Genomic DNA, 21179 nt, shown 5'->3' with positions numbered 1-21179 from the left:
TTTGTTTTAACCTTTATATTGATTTTATTAGAGTTGCACTGAACATACTGTACCATGTAGATATGCTTATTAAAAGAACATACTCAAGTAGTGGACCTGAGGTTTTTATATATATATATTTCTTTTACTTTAAAAGCTACATATCATACATACACAACATAATTAGAATTCAAAGTTGATGGTAAATATACGGGTTAGTGGCAGGCTTAGTGATTAACCCGAGTCATTCACGTTGAATTTTCAATTTCAGGTTTGGTGCAAAAAATCAAAGAATGTGAATTCACTGCATTACCCCATTGAATAAAAGTATCTGTACAGTTTTTGGTTGCCATCTGAACAAGTTTACCCATGAATAAACATGTGTATTAACTAATTATATCATTTTCAATGCATTAAAATGAATATTCTCCTAATTTAAATGAAAATTCACTAATATTCTCATTAATCAAGTATATTCTCGAGAATATTATCCAAAAGATTATTCTCGAAAATTTAACATCACTAGTCTTAGCCGTAGTGCACAATCCAGCAGAAAGGTGTTTTACACCTTTCAAGATTATTATTATTATTATTATTATTATTATTATTTATTATTTATACCCCGCCCATCTGGCTGGGCTTCCCCAGCCACTCTGGGCGGCTTCGAAAAGAAAATTAAAATACTATAATAGATCAAACATTAAAAGCTTCCCGAAACAGGGCTGCCTTCAGATGTCTTCTGAAAGCCTGGTAGTTGTTGTTCTCTTTAACATCTGGTGGGAGGGTGTTCCACAGGGAAGGCGCCACTACCGAGAAGGCCCTCGGTGCTGGACCTCAGTGTCCGGGTAGAACGATGGGGGTGGAGACGCTCCTTCAGATATACTGGACCGAGGCCGTTTAGGGCTTTAAAGGTCAGCACCAGCACTTTGAATTGTGCTCGGAAACGTACTGGGAACCAATGTAGTTCTTTCAAGACCGGTGTTATGTGGTCTCGGCGGCTGCTCCCAGTCACCAGTCTAGCTGCCGTATTCTAGATTAGTTGTAGTTTCCGAGTCACCTTCAAAGGTAGCCCCACGTAGAGCGCATTGCAGTAATCCAAGCGGGAGATAACCAGAGCATGCACCACTCTGGCGAGACAGTCCGCAGGCAGATAGGGTCTCAGCCTGCGTACCAGATGGAGCTGGTAAACAGCTGCCCTGGACACAGATTTGACCTGTGCCTCCATGGACAGCTGTGAGTCCAAAATGACTCCCAGGCTGCGCACCTCGTCCTTCAGGGGCACAGTTGCCCCATTCAGGACCAGGAAATCCTCCACACCTGCCCGCCTCCTGTCCCCCAAAAACAGTACTTCTGTCTTGTCAGGATTCAACCTCAATCTGTTAGCTGCCATCCAACCTCCAACCGCCTCCGGGCACTCACACAGGACCTTCACTGGTTCTGATTTGAAAGAGAGGTAGAGCTGGGTATAATCCGCATACTGATGAACACCCAGCCCAAATCCCCTGATGATCTCTCCCAGCGGCTTCATGTAGATGTTGAAAAGCATGGGGGAGAGGACAGAACCCTGAAGCACCCCACAAGTGAGAGCCCAGGGGTCTGAACACTCATCCCCCCCCACCACTTTCTGAACACGGCCCAGGAGAAAGGAGCGGAACCACTGTTATGACAGTGCCCCCAGCTCCCAGCCCCTCAAGACGGTCCAGAAGGATGCTATGGTCGATGGTATCAAATGCTGCTGAGAGATCCAGCAGAACTAGGAAACAGCTCTCACCTTTGTCCCTAGCCAGCCAGAGATCATCAACCAGCGCGACCAAGGCAGTTTCAGTCCCATGATGAGGCCTGAATCCTGACTGGAAGGGATCCAAATGGTCCGCTTCTTCCAGGCGTGCCTGGAGTTGTTCAGCAACCACTCGCTCAATCACCTTGCCCAAGAATGGAAGATTTGAGACTGGGCGATAGTTGGCTATCGTGGCCGCATCTAAAGATGGTTTTTTAAGAAGCGGTTTAATAACCGCCTCTTTCAGCAGATAGCCTGTGAGCAGTTCTAATTGACTAAGCCAAAGGCCCATCTAGGCCAGTGGGCAAACAGATGCCTCTGGGAACCCCACAAACAAGACCCCAGCACAGCAGCACTCTTCCAACATGCAATTTCTAGCAACTGGTATTCAGAAGCACCCTGCCTCCAACAGTGGAGCTAAACCAGGCAAAGGGAAACTCGGCCCTCCAGATATTTTGGGACTACAACTCCCATCATCCCTAGCTAATAATAATAATAATTTATTATTTATACCCCGCCCATCTGGCTGAGTTTCCCCAGGCACTCTGGGCGGCTCCCAATCAAATGTTAAAAACAGTACAGCATTAGATATTAAAAACTTCCCTGAACAGGGCTGCCTTCAGATGTCTTTTAAAGATAGGATAGCTGCTTATTTCCTTCACATCTCAAGGGAGGGTGTTCCAGAGGGCCCTCTGCCTGGTTCCCTGTAACCTCACTTCTCGCAATGAGGGAACCGCCAGAAGGCCCTCGGCGCTGGATCTCAGTGTCCGGGCTGAACGATGGAGGTGGAGATGCTCCTTCAGGTATACTGGACTGAGGCCGTTTAGGGCTTTAAAGGTCAGCACCAACACTTTGAATTGTGCTCGGAAACATACTGGGACCAGTGGTCAGGGATGATGGGAATTGTAGTCTCAAAACATCTGGAGGGCCGAGTTTGCCTGTGCCTGAGCTAAACCGTGGCCATGGTGGCTAGCAGCAATAGTCAGTCTTATTGTCCATTAATTTATCTAATCCATCCAAGCTGGTGGCCACTGATAATTCTTGAGGGAGGGAGTTCCTCAGTTTAACAATGTGCTGTGTGAATGATTCCCTCCTTTCGTCTGTCGTGAATCTTCCAACAATCAGCTTCATTGGATGCCCTCAGATTCTGTTATTATTAACTGTCCTTCGGTATCAATCAGCAAATTTGTCTACTATACTGCTTACCCATAACACTTCCCCAAGACCTTTTCCATCACAGCAAGGGAGCTGTCATCCTGGGAGTGGGATGTAGCTCTCATGAACCCAAAGGCCCTATCCATCAACCTCTCTGCCTCTTTTAACTTCTCCAGGCCAGCCACTTTCACCTCCAGGGAATGACATTTCTGCTGGCTTGTGCCCCACGTAAATTAGGGGTGGAGAAATTATGTGCTTTCGATTTTCAGGCCCCAATATCTACGGCCAATCTTGTGCCTTGTTCATTTTCTAACTCGTGTTAGAAAATAAATATATGAGGTTTTATCCATATGCAAAAATATAACAGGGTTGTCCTCCAATCAAAAGCAGCCTTACCGTTTTGATCTCTGAACCATTTCATTCTTGGAAATTGCTCTTCTCTTCTGCATAGCCCTGTAGTCTAAACAAAGCAGGGAAAATGATGAGTACAGCACAATTCAAAACGTTAATGCGCCAGACAACTGATCTCATCCTCCAAGATGCTGTGCCAAGATAGAAGCTCGTAAGATCTGGTGATGCTAAGAGTGGGCCATGGGAGAGACATCAGTCCTCAGAAACAAGGTCTTGTGAAGGGTCAGCAAGGTTTACCTCACCTGGACTGGTTCACTCCTGCGGAGATCACTCTGTGGGCTGGATTGCGTCTGCACAGACGCAATTTCCGGCACCGCGGAAGCAAGTCCCCGCTCTGCGCTGTTTTAGCGCAGTGCGCAGGGACTCGCCGAGTGTGCAGCTCAGTTCGGGGGCGGCTTGTGGGCTGTTTAAATGACCCCCATGGGGCACCTGTGGCCCATGGGACGCAGGTTGCCAACCCCTGGTCTTGTGCTTCATCCTCTGATGTAAAGACCATTGTGCCAATCTGACCAGGAGACGGGGGCTCCTCCCTCCTGACCCTTTTTGGACCACAGAAGCCGTAGAGGGTCAGGTTTAAGGTGCTGGTTTTGACCTTTAAAGCCCTTTGTAGCTTAGGGCCCTCATATTTATGGGACCGCCTCTCCTGGTCTGCCCCGCAGAGGATCTTAAGGTCCATGAATAATCATAGTTTAGAGGTCCCAGGCCCTAAGGAAGTCAGACTATCCTCCACCAGGGCCAGGGTCTTCTCAGTGTTGGCTCCGAACTGGTGGAATGCTCTTGGTGGTTTGTTGTTGTTTTTTAAAAACTACTACTATAATACAAATACACACACACACACACACGCACACACACACACACACACACACACCCCTCATGATTTTGCAACTAAGTAAAATTAGCATACCATGGGCAAATGGAGCAAAAATGGCACTTGCTCTAGCTTTGCTGCTTTTCTAACACCCTTCACCACCGCAAGAATGTGCTTTGCTAAAGAAAGAAAAATCCATGGCAACAATCGTCTATGAACAGCCACTCTGCAGAAAAATGGCCATGCAATGCTCAGTCACAGGTTGAATCTATTTTTAGTTGTTTGGGGTTAAAACAGGGCAGCTCTCCAAGCCTACAGCACACTGCCCATTAGCCTTTTCTGAATATAAAACTGGCTATTTACGCCAGGCCAGGCCCTACAGAGAGACACGACTTGTGTCCATCATTGCTGCTAGGGAAAAATATGTGAGCCTTGATCCAAAGATGTGATATAACTGTGCAGGAGCGAGCGGCGCACACAGAGTCTGGCTGCTTGCTGTTTCTGCTATGGCAGTTTCCACTGCCAAATGGAAGGATGTAAGAAAAGCTTTGCTGGATGAGGCCAGTGGTCCATCTAGTCTAGCATCCTGTTATCACAGTGGCGAACGAGATGCCGCAATGGGAAGGCCACAGCAGCCCTCTCTCCACTTGTGATTCCCAACAACTGGAATGCATAGTGTGATAGGAACTTTGAGGTCCTAGATATATGTTAAATGTTCATAAGTGTACCAACCAAGCACATACATAGATCAGCACAGGAAGACCAACCTGGAACCATTTTGATTTGCAAACTGTCCCAAACGGACCAAATGTTTTCTCTGCAAGGTCAAATGAAAATGGGAAAGCCTCCCCATTGTCTTTTCCTTCGCAAATCCTGTCTTAAGGGTATGTCTGTGTTTGAATAGGGCGTGAGCCTGTGACCTGGTCCAGGAACTAAGTATTTATCACTACAAAAGACTGGCCAGGCTTCCCAGGCAATCCAATAAAGTAACCTGCCAGACAGGAGATAAACAACGACAGGAGAAAAACAACATTCAAATTTCTGTTTTAAGGCCGCCTTTTCTGTGATGTAGGTGTGATGTATCTGAGGGGTGGTCTTAGGTTACACCCCTCCTGTGATATGTGTATGATGTTTCTGGGGGTGGTCTTGATCTACAGGGTGGCAATTTCAAATGTCTATATAAGGCCTTGCGCGCCATTTTTCTGGGTTCCTCCTCTCTCCTGTGGGTGAGGGGAGCACGCTGTTGCAACAGATCAATAAAGATCAAGCTTACTAGCTGCTTTGCTTCTCAATATTCTCTGGTTGGCCTCTGTTATTCTCTCCTACCAATAGGGAACCCATGTAAGGACTCTATATGGGCTCTTGGATACCCCATAAGGGAAAAGGGCATATTTTTGTTTACAACAATAGGGAGCTTAGAGAGACAAGCTGCTTGCCTCTTCAGCAATGGCTTGCCTCTTCAGCAGCAAAGGCCTTGGCCAGCTTTTCCCAGACGCATAACACCCCTCCTTTGGCATGCGACCCATGTCTGTAATAAGGAAGGCACCTCTGTTAGGAAGATGGAAACTTCTTCTCTCTTCACGAGCGTTAAATAATTCTTCTCTCTCGCCCTGGAGCATGCTCTGCAGTTTCCTTTCTTCCATTATTAGCTTGAGGCGCTTCACACGCTCCCCGGAGCTGGAGATGAAATCAGGACGGTGCAGTGCAAGAGACTCCTGAGTTGGAAAACAAAAATAAGAGCTGCTTCAGAAGCTCCACGTAAGGCTGAGGAAATGTCAAAAATAGCTAACCCCATTAACAAAGCACTGAAAGCATGCCTCAGAAGAAGAGAATTATGCACGCAATGTACAGAATATTGCATCTACAAAAGGCGAAGGGATCTCTCTGTGGGTCTTGTTAACAAATGCTTTGATCTTGGACAACCAATTGGAAAGATACCAGGATGGGAATAAGGGTAGCTACATTTTTGTAAAAGGGATAAGTACTTAAGCTTAAACAAGCTGGTTGGAGTGTGCACATGGGACAAAAAGAAGTCTCCGTGCAATGAGGGAGGCCTCTCGGTGACTGTAAATGAAATGGATACATGGGGAAATTAACACGGTTCAATATTAGTCTTGGGGAGGGGGCTTCACAAGAGCCTGCTGGCTGCCAGATCTGCCAAAGCGCAATGGAAGCAGGATGAGAGCGCTTCCCCCATCCTCACAACCCCCTTGCCATCAGAAGTGTAATGTCAAGCGCAGGAAGCGTGAGAACTGCTTGATTTGGACTGGAATTTGAAGGCAGGGATAAGCTGGTGAATGCAGAAAAACAGCTTTACATTTCCCCTATTCCATCATCTGAACCAGTGGGAGCTGTGCAAACCCCACCTGCCCAGCAGTTGTTAGCATCATCTTTTCCCTGCTGGCACATGCCATGTTTATGCTAAAGAAGGATGGGCCCCATCCAGCAGAAAAGATCGGCCCTCGGAGCCATTAGAGTTAGAATAAGGGTAGAACGGAAGGCAAAGTAGGTTCTATTCCAGCAGTTCTCAACCTGTGGGTCCCCAGATGTTGTTGGACTACAACTCCCATCATCCCTGAGCTCTGGCCTTGCTAGCTAGAGGTGGTGGGAGTTGTAGTCCAACATCATCTGGGGAGCCACAGATTGAGAAAGGCTGTTCTATTCTATCCCTGCCCAGCCCTTACATATTTTAAAGAGAGAAGGGGACAAGAGTTTGGATTTGATATCCTGCTTTATCACTACCCTAAGGAGTCTCAAAGCGGCTAACATTCTCCTTTCCCTTCCTCCCCTACAACAAACACTCTGTGAGGTGAGTGGGGCTGAGAGACTTCAGAGAAGTGTGACTAGCCCAAGGTGGCTACATGTGGAGGAGCAAGGAATCGAACCCAGTTCACCAGATTACGAGACTACCGCTCTTAACCACTACACCACACAGACAGACACATAGATACACACAGAAGCACACATGCTGCATCTGTTAAACTGATGGGTGGCTCAGTTCATCTGACAACCAAAGCACTCGCAAATGGGACAGCCAAAGCCAGGCAAGCAGTCCAAGGCAGCGCCTGGATTTTACCTGCAGTGTCATTTTCACAAAAGGTGGGGGCGGCTTATTCTCAACGTCTCTCGGTGGAGCCATCAGACGCACCTGCAGCTCACTGTGCTCCTGCCAGTTTTTCTCCCGGAGGGGCTCTCGCCAGGGCTTCGGGTCGGGCACGGCTTCAAACCAGGAGGGACCAGGATCAGAAACGTAGCTGGATCCGCTTCCCTTTTTGAAGTCAGGTTTCAAATCCTTTGCCGAAACAAACCAGGAAACTCCTGGGGCAGGGGAAAGAAAAACGCTTTTAAAAAAAGGAATGTAGTGTAAACTGTTCATTCCCGCTGCAGTTCACTTATAAAAGACAGGAAGGCACGAAAACAGGGGGCTACCTCCGCCATTGCCCCCTTTTGCTCTGGGCTGTCCTCTGCAACTGTAAAAGTTCCAAGACGATGTTCAGAGCAGACATAGGCACATCACAGCTGCATATATAATGTATGCCACTCCCCAAATTTAGGGATTTAGCAAAGATAAAATGGCACAGAACAAAGAGTGAAGAAGCATGGAAGCAGCAAACAATCCAGGAGAGGAAGTCAACATTTTAGTACAGTGGTGCCTCGGGTTAAGAACTTAATTCGTTCCAGAGGTCCGTTCTTAACCTGAAACGGTTCTTAACCTGAGACATGCTTTTGCTAATGGGGCCTCCTGTTGCTGCTGGTGCACGATTTCCATTATTATCCTGGGGCAAAGTTCTTAACCTGGAGCAACCACTTCCTGGTTAGCAGAGTTTGTAACCCGAAGCATCTGTAACCACTGTACATTAAATGCTCTGCACTCTTACCAGGCCTTTGCAAAAATGTTGGTTGATGGGATTTAAAAAGAGATAGGAAAGTATAGCAAATCATTATTAATTATGGATTATTATCAACAGATCTTATTTTGCTTTGGGGTTCAGCATTTGTTTTCTTTGTTGAAAGAATCCTTGGGGGAAAACATAAGATATGTGCATGGGGGCAGGGAGAGACGGCAAAGCGAACAGGGGTGAATCCTTGGGCTTCTGGCTCTTGGGTCACGGCAGCTTACTGGGAGGGAAAGGGGGTTGGGATTGTCGCTGTGCAGACACTCTGGCAGAGGAAACCCAGTGCCCCCCCTGGTATATCCCCACAGTGATGACCCCCCCCCTGCCATCTCTCTCCCTAGAAGCCAGTGACCAGAGACTCCTGATGTGTATGCTGGTTTTTGAAGTACCATATAGTCATTCTTTCCTCTTGCATCTGAGAATCTTCCCCTCCCTTCTTTATACCACCAAAAACAAGGACTAGGCTATGATTTGCATTGTCTACAACCAGAAGTAATAAGAAATAAAAAAAAAAACCAAAAAGGTATGGAAAAGTAAATACAAAAGGGTATTGGATTTACTGTCAGCGTGCGGTCAAAGCTGAGGAACAAATATTTTCCCCTCATGCAGTGTTTATTTAAAACATCTTGCTCTGTATAGTTTTAATCAGTCTGCTATTTCATAGCTTTAGGAGACAGATAGCAGAAAATCCCCCAGATCTCCTGATGATGAAACGAAATCTGTTTGCTTCTGGTCCCAATTTATTAGCACGTTTAAAGCCTTAAATTGTTTGGGGTGTCTGAAGGCCTGTCTTCTGTACTGGCATAGTGCAGCCACCAGGTGAGGACCTGCTGCATGACCTGCCTTTGAAGGTGCAGAGGACAAGGGCACAGGATTGGTCCTCTTCCATGGAAGCATCCAGGCTGTGGAATTCACTGGCCCAGGTGGTTTGGCAGGGGGTATTTTGGCAACCATTTAAACCAACTTTTGAGGGCTGCACTCTCTCCCTGATTTTATTTTTTGCAGGTTAAATAAGTGGTTTTGCTGCTGAATTGTTTTTTGTTTTATTCCTCATTGTTCTAATATGATATGATGTTTCCATGTTTTGCCTGCAGCGCTGACAGCCCTTTCAAAGATGTGGGGTGTGAATTATTATTGCATAAACAAAACAAAATAAGAGCAACCTGGTGGCAGTGTAATATAGAACCCTTTTTCTTCCTGGCCTGTGCCTAGCATGTTGTGTTGCGCTAAACAAGTTTAAGACTGTGGTAGTAGCAGTATCTGCAGGGCCAGCGTGACTGCACAAGAAAACCAAGCAGGAGATCTGGGGTTGGGGTGGGTACTCCCAAGAGATGCCTCTGGGGAAGTGAGCCTCAGAATCTCTTGGAATTTGAAGCTCAGCTGCACTTCCTGGATTAAGCAAGGCAGGGGCCCTCCAATCCCCCACCCCCCGGGATTATGCAAATTGCAACACAACATCATCTGGTAGGCCACAGATTCCTCGCCCCTGGATTAAGCAATGCAATCTACCTGCTTTTGGGTAGTTTTGAGACCAAGAGTGTTTTGGAGATGAACATATGAACTAGGATCCCACACACCCCATATTGTATTTACTTACAATGGTACTTCTGAATGCGAATGGAATCCGTTCCAGAGCCCCGTTTGCATCCTGAAGCGAACACAACCCGCATGCACCAGTTGTGATTCACCACTTCTGTGCATGCGTGTGACGTCATTTTGTGCGTCTGTGCATGTGGCAAAACCCGGAAGTAACGCGTTCCATTACTTCCGGGTCGCCACAGAGCGCAACCTGAAAATGCTCAACCCGAAGTATGCCTGTACAGTGGTACCTTGGGTTACATACGCTTCAGGTTACAGACTCTGCTAACCCAGAAATAGTACCTTGGGTTAAGAACCCCTTTCGGACAGGGAATGTGTTGTATTTTGCTTGCTCTTCTGATCAAAGGGCAGTAGCTACATAGCATACAGTGGTACCTCTGGTTACAGACGCTTCAGGTTACAGACGCTTCAGGTTACAGACTCCGCTAACCCAGAAATAGTACCTCGGGTTAAGAACTTTGCTTCAGGATAAGAACAGAAAATCGTGCTCCGGTGGCGCAGAAGCAGCAGGAGGCCCCATAGGCTAAAGTGGTTCTTCAGGTTAAGAACAGTTTCAGGTTAAGAACGGACCTCCGGAACGAATTAAGTGCTTAACCTGAGGTACTACTGTATTTGCAAAAGTTAACCTGGAACTCTCATTTATTTTTTGCTTATGGCCACATCCTAGAGGAAGGCTGACGTGGACTCGCCTGCCTTCGTCTTGCCCTGAGGCTCTTTGTCAGAATTGTCTGACTCCCCATCCCTAGTGGAACCAAAGATTCATTCCACGGATAGCCGTGAACGAGCCTATCAACAGGGGCAGGACAGGGAAATCGGCTACAGGAGAAACAGTAGCACATGTAACTCCCTATCAATCTACTGGTGTGTGGGTACAATGGTGCGTTTTACAGCCACCTTTGATTTGTTATGATGTGTGTGCGCTCTCCTCTATGTGCACCTAACTGCTGGTTTTTACGGCACCACAGCAACAACAGACAAAAGTCTGGAGGACCATGCGAGTTCTTCTTCCTCATTCACAAAAGATGCAACACTTGTCAGAGACCTTGCCGCCACCGTGGCTTGTTCCTCCTCGGCTTTTTCTCTGCAAGAAGCCTGCCATGCTGCCTCCTCTGCTTGCCCTTGCTTTCCAGAAGGAACCCATCCAGCTGAGCAAATTCGCCCTCCGCCCCACTCTCGGGATCTTCCCGCAGCCTCGCTTGGCTGGGTGTCGGAGTGGGGAAAGTCAGGCCGACGTCTCGGGTGTGCTTCTTGGTGGCGCTGTTCACAATCTCAAAGTCTCCTGGGGTTCAAAAGAAAGGGATTTGATACTGGTATGTTCTAAACAGGTTTTATGGATGTATAGATAGCTTTAATTCTATTGGTGTTTTAGTTGTATTTTAACAATTGATTTTTCTATGTTTACCACAGAGGGCCACACATTGCAAACTGATTATGGGCTGGCTTGACACGGTCTGCTCTAGACACATTGACAAATATGCACATTTTTGTTATTAGTAATTAGCCGACTTTGAAACTTGCTTACATGAATGTCAAGTCACAGCTGGCAAACAGACTGAATCTTAACTCTACTTTTTTACCCAGAGATGCATTATAAATAAAAGCACACATTCTACTCATGTAAAAACACCAGACAGGCCCCACAAATAACCCAGAGATGCATTAAATTCTGGAATTAGATCCACATGTGCTCAAAGTTAATAAAACAGAAACAAGATATGAAAAGCAAAGATCCTGACTTCTTTTTTTTTACTTTCCTCTTGGTTTCTGAGTCTTTAAAAATATGAGAAATATACAGTATTTTTGGACAGAAACTGGAATGTCCAGGACTTCTAGAAACATCTCCTTCCTTGAGATTCTGAAGGATGCTCAAGCAACAATAAACAGTGCAAAGAGCTATGCAGAATGAAAAATGACACATACACACAGCAAAATCATCAGATATAGTAGCCTAGCTACAGGATTTATTATTTCCATGTATTGATTTTGTCACGTGTGCTTCCATGTTCATTTTCTGAATATACATACTTGCTTTCCCCCCAATATACATTAGTCTGTAGAACAAGAAGCCCTGCACAGAGTCTGCATCCAAGCACTGAACATGTTGCTGAAACCACACAATGGGATCAGAAATTTCAGAAGACTCTTCTAACTCATTTTTCAACCTGCATGGGCATGAGAACAGAATGCTAGACTAGGTGGAGCTCTGGCCTGATGCAGCAGAGGACTCCATATCTTAACAGGGAGAACCTTGATTTAACCCAGGGGTCAGCAAACTTTTTCAGGGGGCCGGTCCACCGTCCCTCAGACCTTGGGGGGGCCAGACTATATATTTTTTTTGGGGGGGGGGATAAACAAATTTCTGTGCCCCACAAATAACCCAGAGATGCTTTTAAATAAAAGGACACATTCTACTCATGTAAAAACACTGACCATCCGCGGACCGGATTTAGAAGGCGACTGGGCCGGATCCGGCCCCCGGCCCTTCATTTGCCTACCCATGATTTAACCAAACAGAGCACACCAAGAACCATGCCTGCCTTATGAAATGTGGAATTCCCTGCCTCCCTCACCCTGCCTCTGAGAAGGAGGGCTGGAGCACATGTCCTTAGGTCCCCTCCAACTCGAAAACTCTTCATTCTGCCAATAATGTACAGTGGTGCCTCACAGGACGAAAAGAATCCGTTCTGTGATTCTCTTCGTCTAGCGGTTTTTTCATCTTGCGAAGCAAGCCCATTGACGGATTAGCGGATTAGCGCTATTAGCGGCTTTTAGCGGCTTATCTGCTGATCAGATCAGCTGATAAGCGGCTTAGTGGCTTAGAAAAGGGGGGGAGGGGAAAAAACCAGCAGGAACTCGCAAGACATTGTCGTCTTGCGAAGCAAGCCCATAGGAAATTCATTTTGCGAAGCACCTCCAAAACGGAAAACTCTTTCGTCTAGCGAGTTTTCCGTCTTGCGAGGCATTTGTCTTGCGGGGCACCACTGTATAGACCTGCAGAAAACTGGAGGATGTACATGGCTCCAGTTTTAATAGTGGGTGAGGATAGTACACGGCTGTATATAACTGGCCTCCGTTTTTAGATAAGTTTTGTCCCAGAACAGAAATCACACAACAGATAAGAGCAAGATTCACATCATCAAATAAGGAGTGAAGCTCCAGCCATCTGAGCAAAAGAACTGACAATTATTTGCAGTAGTGAGAAAGTTTACGACTGTGCTTGCAAGTGGGGAAAATACCACACAGAACAAGTCAGTTCTCTGACCCAAGATTTATTGCGAGACCAGAGTCAAGAAAGCCCACAGAACGAACAAAGGAACTACCTGCTAGCATCAAAGAAGCCTGTGGAGGGAAGGGGAGTGCCATTTCACCGGAGTTCAACTTGTTATCCGTTTTTTGAAAGGATCTGAGCTGCAAAGATGTGCAGGCAGAGAAAGCTCTGCAAGCACACCTGGCTGACTGAAGTAAGAGCGAGGGACTCTGAAGAGGATCACAACAAAAAGGCAAGAGCGCAGACATGAAGGCAAGAGTCGGGATGAGAGCTGCTCACCTGCCTGGACAGCCTTGTTCAACATCCGCCTGCTCCGCTTGCTACTGAGAGCAGGGCTTGGTCCAAGCGAGCTGCTGAGGGTAGAAACTGAATCCGAAGAAATGAAAGAGTCCGTTGCCTAAAGGAAAGAATCAGGCAGATGCATGAAGGTCTCAGAGGACTGCAAGTTCGTTTCTCGGTGTTTGGAAAGGAATCAAATCAGCCAATCTCGCTCACACGCACACAAAGAGCACCACCTTGGCTCTGAAAAACAAGCTAGCTAGCTTTTTAGAACACAATGTCCACATCCATTTCCTTCAGAAATCGTCACTTCTGTAGTCATGAGGATGGGGCAATTATCCCCCCTGTTCATGGCTTCCAGCTTGGATGAATGTACGTTGCTTGGTGGGGAGGTACGGAAGGAAAGTTACTGGTCTCCATCTGGGGTGAGACCCCAATATAATAATAATAATAATAATAATAATAATAATAATAATAATAATAATATTTATATCCCGCCCTCCCCAGCCGAAGCCGGGCTCAGAGCGGCTAACTTCAAATGTGTAACACATTAACATAAAATCAGACAATCAATTAAAATACATCCTCAAATCAGATCAGGATCAGAATAAAATCCAATCGGATGGCAACCCGCAGATTAGGGTTGGGGACCTTAAATGCTCACTAGGCCCAACTGTTTGTGCTGAACTTATATGGGCCTGTGAGAAAAATTGGGAGGCCCCTTCATGCAAGTTCTTATGAAAGGGGAGTCAGAGTGTTTATAAGAAACCACTTTGGCATATAAATTAGCAACAACAGTGGACATGATGCCCCCTCTTTATTACGTCATGTCCCCATCTATATTATGAAGTAGGACAGGATTATTATTATTATTATTACAATTATTATGATCACTACTGCTACTACTAAAATTTGTATGCCACCCTTTGTTCTGAGATATCAGGATGAATCACAGAATAAAACCACAAAGTACATAATAAAAACAAGAACAAAAACAAAGCAAAACAAAAAAGCCCATTCCCACAAAAACGTTTAAAGGGACGTGGGCTGTTAATCAGCCAAAGGCCTGGTTGAAGAGGAACGTTTTCGCCCAGTGTCTAAAGATGCACAATGAAGGCACAGCTAAAGACCATTTCACCTGCTGCTTACAAAAGCTAAAGGACCAGAAGGCTGACCTTTCCATACTCTTACACGCAGAGGCCTCAGCTCAGCTGATGCAGTGGAGGAGGAGAAAGACAGAGAGACCCCAATGAAGATTAGCCTGCCTCCGCCCACATAGCTTAGCTGATCTTCCAATTAAAGGCTAGTTGTCACGCTTTCCTTTCACCTGTTTTATGCAGATCATAGATCACAGTAAATCTTTTGCTGTAGATTACCCTACAGTTTCCTATGCCACATACTTGGACTTAGGGCCCTCGTATTTACGGGACCACCTCTCCTGGTCTGCCCCGCAGAGGACCTTAGTTTAGAGGTCCCGGGCCCTAAGGAAGTCAGACTATCCTCCGCCAGGGCCAGGGCCTTTTCAGTGATGGCTCCAACCTGGTGGAATGCTCTGTCCCATGAGACAAGGGCCCTGCAGGATTTAACCTCCTTCTGTCAGGCCTGTAAGACAGAGCTGTTCCGCCTGGCCTTTAATTTGATTTCAGCCTTCTCTTTTATTTCCCTCCCCTTCCCTCTCCCTCCCCTTTTATGAAGATCACCCGCTCTGAGACCCCACAGCTAATTCTCCCCTGGTCTCCTCACTGGGCCAAATAGGACTAATTTAGCCAGCTAGCCCTGGTGATCATCTAATGTTTACTGGATGGATTTTCCTCCTAAATTGATTTTAGAACTTTGAATTTATTGTTATTCATGCGTTTATAATGTATTTTATGCTGTTTTTTGTTGTATCACAATTAAGTTTTGTTGTTAGCCGCCCTGAGCCTGGTTTTCTGAACCGGGAAGGGTGGGGTATAAATAAATTATTATTATTATTATTATTATTATTATTATTATTATTATTATTATTATTGCAAAGCTTAGCAGGCCATGACAGAAAGATGGGAAGGACTATCTAATGCTTATTAGATGGATTTCCCCCAAATTGATTTCTGAACTTTGAATTTTGTTATTCGTGTTTTTATACTGTATTTTATGCTGCTTTTACAATTAAGTGTTTCAAATTTGTTGTTAGCCGCCCTGAGCCCGGTTTTTGAACCGGGAAGGGCGGGGTATAAATAAAAAGTTCTTCTTATTATTTATTATACTTACCTGGGTCTCTTTTCTTTTTGGCTCAGCATGAGCCGTTCTTTGGTAGTCTGCTGCCCTGTCTTTCCTGCTCCCCTTGGCGTACTTCTCCGAGCGCGTTTTCTGGTGTCGGATGGCGCTGTAGAGCTGGGACAGTTTGGGGGACACCTGCACTCTGTCATGCCCAAAGGCCCGGATCAGCCTCTCTGTGTCAATCGTGGAAACGGAAACACTTGCCTCCGTCCGAGACGCAGTGTCCGTCTCGGGCTGAGTCACTTCTGAATCGGAGGTGATGTCGGTTAACACGCTGGAATCTTTCACAGGCCTCATTTCAGAAGAGGTGTCGCTCAGAATTGCCGAATTCCGACGCTGCTCCAAATTTCGATCCATGTGGTAAAGAGCTGTGGCGCTGCCAACTTTACAATGCCTAGATTTCGATAGCCTTGTATTGCTGGTGTCCTCCGGGCTCTCTTCCGCCTTTCCCCTGGGGCTATGGATTGCAACTCTACCTTTGTACGCCTTATTTGCTTGGGAACTGATCTTCTTTGACTCTTTCCCCTTTGGTTCCACTTGGACACGGACATCTTCATCCTTGACAGGCACCAGAGTGTGCCTAACCGGGTTTTGCAGAAGCCTGGCTAATCTATCAAGTCGCTCTACCAGAGACAGCTCACTTCTGCTGCTACCACTCGGACTGCGTTGCTGGTGCTGCTTCTGACGCTCCAAGTATTTAGCCCAGAGTTCATCTAAACTGCCTGTGAAAGGAGCACTTTGCATCGTTGGGAGATCGGCTACCCGCTTCTCTTTTAAGCCGCTCCTTTGGTTGCTTGGAAGAAGCTGGTCTTTGGACAATTTGTGGCCACTTTTCCTCACATCAGGCTGTTTTAGTTCCTTCCTTGGAGAGCCTCTCTCCAAAGTCTCATTGAACCTCAACTCCTCCAGCACACTGTAATCTGGCTCAAAATTCGGTGGGGAAAACCTCTCCTCTCCTGTTGGCTGGTGCGGAGAGAAAACTGCCTGACCTCTTCTGGATGTTCCATCATACTGGAAGATGTCTTTTGAAGGAAGGGCTGGGCGCTCTTGCACTGCATACTGTCCCAAGGCATCATTCCCAGCAAGGAAGTCAATTCCATGCTGCAGAGGCACTGGGTGATGCAGGTAAAACTGAGCAGATCTGAACACTGAATGGGTAGCTGCCACAGATTCCAAGGGATTTGGGACTTTGGGACTTCCTAAAGGGGGAAAGGAAGGGAAAAGAAAATGAAATATTTAAGTTTGGCTGGAAAAAAACAGCTACAATACATGATGGTTCTCATTCTAAATTGACAGTGCTGTTCATCAACTGGACGCAGGTGGCGCTGTGGGTAAAACCTCAGTGCCTAGGACTTGCCGATCGTATGGTCGGCGGTTCAAATCCCCGCGGCGGAGTGAGCTCCCGTCTTTCGGTCCCAGCTCCTGCCTACCTAGCAGTTCGAAAGCACCCCTAAGTGCAAGTAGATAAATAGGTACCGCTTTATAGCGGGAAGGTAAATGACGTTTCTGTGTGCTGCGCTGGTGCTGGCTCGCCAGAGCAGCTTCGTCACGCTGTCCACATGACCCGGAAGTGTCTCTGGACAGCGCTGGCCCCCGGCCTCTTAAGTGAGATGGGCGCACAACCCTAGAGTCAGACACGACTGGCCTGCACGGGCAGGGGTACCTTTACCTATTCATCAACTGTAGACGCAGTCTCTTTACATGTTTAGTTTATTTTCTTTTTATACATTAATTTGGGGATTTGTATGCTCCCTTTCAAAACAGACCTTTCCCAATGTGACATAAGTTAGAAGAATGTGTCAAATCATACCTTGAAAAAAGTAACTTTAAAAATAAGACAACTGTCAAAATTATACAAAAAAAAGAAGATAAATATAATGAAAAAGCAACAATACAAAATGAAAAACATAAACACAACGGAAGTGAAACAAATAAATTAATAAGCACAACGGTTAAAATCCATTTCAATGCACTTCCAAGTTTGTTTATGGGCCAGAGCAATAATAACAGTAATAAATGGAGTTGTATAAATGAACTCAGAGAAGACTAGTTTCTCTGTGCAAGCAGTTGTGTACTCTACTCCTCTGCTAGACCAACAACAAAAATAATTGCTTATGCTGGCCTAGACTTGTGGAATCTTGTCAGGAAAATAAAACGGCAGCGCAAACTCTTTCCTCAAGCTGAAAATAAGGCTGTGCAAAATGGACGGCTGCCTGCATTTATTCGGGCTATTGAATTTAGATTATCTAGTTATAGGCTGGGGGTTTTTCCCCCCTCTCTGGCAGAACACACAGCTCTCCACACACACCCTCGCCCGAGGCATGAACATTTTTTAATGTGCTCATCTCCCCAACGTTCTTCTGTCCTCCCTTCCTTCTAATACCAACATTTCAAGAGTTGTGTATGTCACTCCATGGCAAGAGCTGATCAAAGGCACAAAGGCAAGAATTCTCCTTCAGCTTCTGAGCATGTTGCCGCGCTGAGATTTTTTTTACGTGGAAACGCAGCCTGTTATGAACCTATAAAGCTTGCATGGAAAAGCTCATATATTCTGTCCACACTCTCCCTAAAATACTAGGCTGTTCTGCTCTAATTCTTTTGGCATTTGCAGATTCTGTTTTAACACCTTTCCTTCCGTCGGCAGTGAGAGAAACTTTGGCTGGCTCGTTCTGCACTGCCAGAGGATACTGAGTGAGAGAGCACAAAGGGAAGACCAGGTTTCTGGGTTCGGTTATGGAGCCCAGCAGTAGGTCCAGACCAGAAGCATTGGTTTAAGGCAGTGGTTCCCAATTGGTGGTCCACGGACCCCAGGGAGTCTGCCTAACACACCCAGTGGATCTGTGGCACCATTCACATAACAAAAACTACCATACAGATATCAAAAATTTCAAAAGTAGAAGATCCATGGCCACAAATGGGAACAGCAAGCACCACACTCACATATATAAAAACAGTTTGTAACTTTTTTCTAAGCCTGATTTCTGGGCCAGAGGTGTGTACGATCCTCCTGGAGGTTACAGTTGGGGGAAGGAAGGGTTAACAGTTTACTCCCTAGCTGCCCTTAAGAAATTCACTGCCCACCCCCCCATTAAAAGACTCCTTGTGGCTCGAGGTGTTTTTTCCAGGGATCACAGCATCTAATCATTTTGCCCTTCATTTTCAGAAATCATCTTCATCCACAATCTTTTGCTGATGAATAAAAAAGAGCACCCTTTTCATGGCATCCTAAAACTATCCTCCGGTACTGCTGCTCTGAACTGCTGTTCTGTTACTTTTGTGACTCGGTAATTTTGTAATTTTAGTTTGATATTTTAATGATACAGTGGTACCTTGGTTCTCGAACTAAATCTGTTCCGGGAGTCCGTTTGACTCCCGAAACAATTCGAAAACCAAGGCGCGGCTTCCTGCACTGAAGCGGAAGCCGAGTCAGACGTTTGGCTTCCAAAAAACGTTCGCAAACCGGAACACTTACTTCCCGGTTTGCGGCATTCGGGAGCCGATTTGTTCAGGAGCCAAGCCGTTCAAGAACCGAGGTACCACTGTAGTGTGTTTTTGTTTTCAACCAATATATTTTTCTAGCTCCCCCTGGAAGCATTTGGTGAAGGGCAGATTATAGCAACAGCAACAAGTTATTTCAACTCCCATAGCAAAACAATCATTCTTGGGACACTCCAGATCTAGCACAATACATAAGAGGCTTCCAAACTGTAATAAATATTCAGATGGCACAAAAGCAGCTCTTGTTCCACATAGAAGAATAGTCACCTTTGACACCTTCCTGTGCTCTTGCATCTTCTCCTGTCCAAGCCTCCTTAGGAACAGCCCTTTTACTATAGATGCCCTCTCTGTGCTTGATAGCTACAGGATTTCGTGGAATCTCATCCCCTGAGCCAAGTACCTGTTCTGGAAATTTTGGAGGGGTGGCATCGCTTGATCCTGTTAGAAGACAGAGAATGGGGAGACCAATTTATATGTATATATACGAAAGAGGACTGGGAAAGGAAAAAGTACATTTTTAAAAAAGACACAGAAAAAATAAACATCCTGCAGCAGCATGTTTCTGTGTTGTAACAGTTCTAAAGTCTACAACAGAAGCCAATTTATATTCTGGGTCAACAGCACTGGGTCACCTAACATTTTCCCAATTAAACGAGACATATCCCAACTCTATCAGTTAATTTAGTTCTTTTTAAAAGTGGATGTATGCCTTCTAGGATTACGAGCATCCTCATTACTGAACTCCACTGCGGTCCTGGATGGATGCTACAACAAGGTCCTCTATGTAGACAGACTTCGCGTCTGTGGTCAACCTCAGGTGGAAGAGATCATTCATTATCTGTTAGCCTGCCTCTTATTTAGAGATCCAAGAGGCTGCTTTTTGAAACCTCTGTTCACACAAGCAAACAGGTACACCCTGGCAGAAACGGTTGGGTTTCTTTTGAGTGAAAATAATAGCTTCATAACACACAGGAAAATGAGTTAGATGGAATCACTTCAAGTTGTGGTGATTCGGAGGTTTAATCTGAAATCAAACTAGATGGTGTCTCCGGTATCTTCTCTCTCATACTTCAAGGATGTTGGCTTATACCATGGATGAATGTTCTGCATTATTTGCTAGAGGTTTGTCATGACCTTCAGCTAGAACAATAAACTTACAAACTGAACATTACAGAACTACGTTCACAGAATTCCAACCACTAGCTATGTCTTCTTGGTTCCGGTTCCAACCAAACAGGATAGGCAAACAACAGAATCTAAAAGCACATGAGGTCCAATTTTGACCAGGTCATCTTTTCGATCAGGGAGAAGCTCAAAGCTATTGCCTGCTTTGAGGAAGAAAGACTAATAAATTCATGCCAGTCTTGTGATTGAACTTAACAAATAAGAAGCACCATCCAACACCTTAGAAAGATGGTCCAAATGAGAAGGAATCTGTTTCCCATTCAGTGGTAGGACTCAGCATTATTCAGAACTACTTTACAGGTCAAGTAGTAATAAAGACAAGCATGCCTCTGAGTATGTACAGAGTACAGGTTAACTAAGCTCTTGTACAAATACAGACAACGCAAACATTTTGGGTATCTGTTTAACCTGAACATTGAACTGCTTCCCAGAATACTTCACTGATACCTAAAGATAAAAACACATAGAAAACTGGAACAAAGAACTGGAATGATGCAGCAGTTTGAAGCAGAACCAGGAAAATTAAAAACATCTGGGGCCCACCAACACTGGTAGAAAGAAATCGTGCTGCCTTTCTAGCTACTAAATTATTCCCCCGTCATTCAAATCTAAAAAGCCATTTCACACCAAAAGGCAAAGCTTAAATGAAGCACGCATACGAGTTCTGTTTCTGCTCTACAACTGTTGTAAATCTACACTAATTGCAGTTCAACTCTATTCAACAAATTTAAACACAGCACAACAAACTGCTTACGCTCTTGCATTTTATGCAAAGTCAGTTCCTTGGCTCTGCTGAGAACAGCCATGGTACTGAGGAGCTTAGATAAAAGTTTGGAGCAACTGGAAATACCTGAGTGGGAGCTCTCCATGGTAGTCTCTGATCGGACCCGCGAGAGTCTGAGGGTTTCTTTAGGACAGGGAACGTAGTACATCTCTGAGCTCCCAGGTGGTTTATATGGCAGCAACCTTGGCGTACCTGCAGGCATGGAAAGCAAGGTGGACAAGACAAGGACGCAAACTTAGCACCAAATGCGATGCTACTTTAACCTTATAACCTGTTGGCAT

The 21179-nt window shown here is 45.6% G+C and overlaps 1 protein-coding gene across 1 annotated transcript in view; it reads right to left on the bottom strand.

Moving 5' to 3' along the window:
• The window catches only part of ALMS1 (ALMS1 centrosome and basal body associated protein), a 71293-nt gene that overhangs the window by 8274 nt on the left and 41840 nt on the right, over positions 1 to 21179 (bottom strand). The window contains exons 10-17 of the mRNA XM_082236236.1: positions 20965 to 21090; positions 19197 to 19367; positions 15423 to 16630; positions 13173 to 13290; positions 10668 to 10904; positions 7207 to 7448; positions 5677 to 5845; positions 3308 to 3371 (exon numbers count right to left, since the gene is read on the bottom strand). Of these exons, the coding sequence (XP_082092362.1) occupies positions 3308 to 3371; positions 5677 to 5845; positions 7207 to 7448; positions 10668 to 10904; positions 13173 to 13290; positions 15423 to 16630; positions 19197 to 19367; positions 20965 to 21090 (2335 nt within the window). The remainder of the gene's footprint in view (positions 1 to 3307; positions 3372 to 5676; positions 5846 to 7206; positions 7449 to 10667; positions 10905 to 13172; positions 13291 to 15422; positions 16631 to 19196; positions 19368 to 20964; positions 21091 to 21179) is intronic.

The sequence above is a fragment of the Podarcis vaucheri genome (genome assembly GCF_965113315.1).
Source record: "Podarcis vaucheri genome assembly, chromosome: 9".
Lineage (NCBI taxonomy): Eukaryota > Metazoa > Chordata > Lepidosauria > Squamata > Lacertidae > Podarcis > Podarcis vaucheri.
This window is presented reverse-complemented; position numbering and strand designations above follow the sequence as displayed.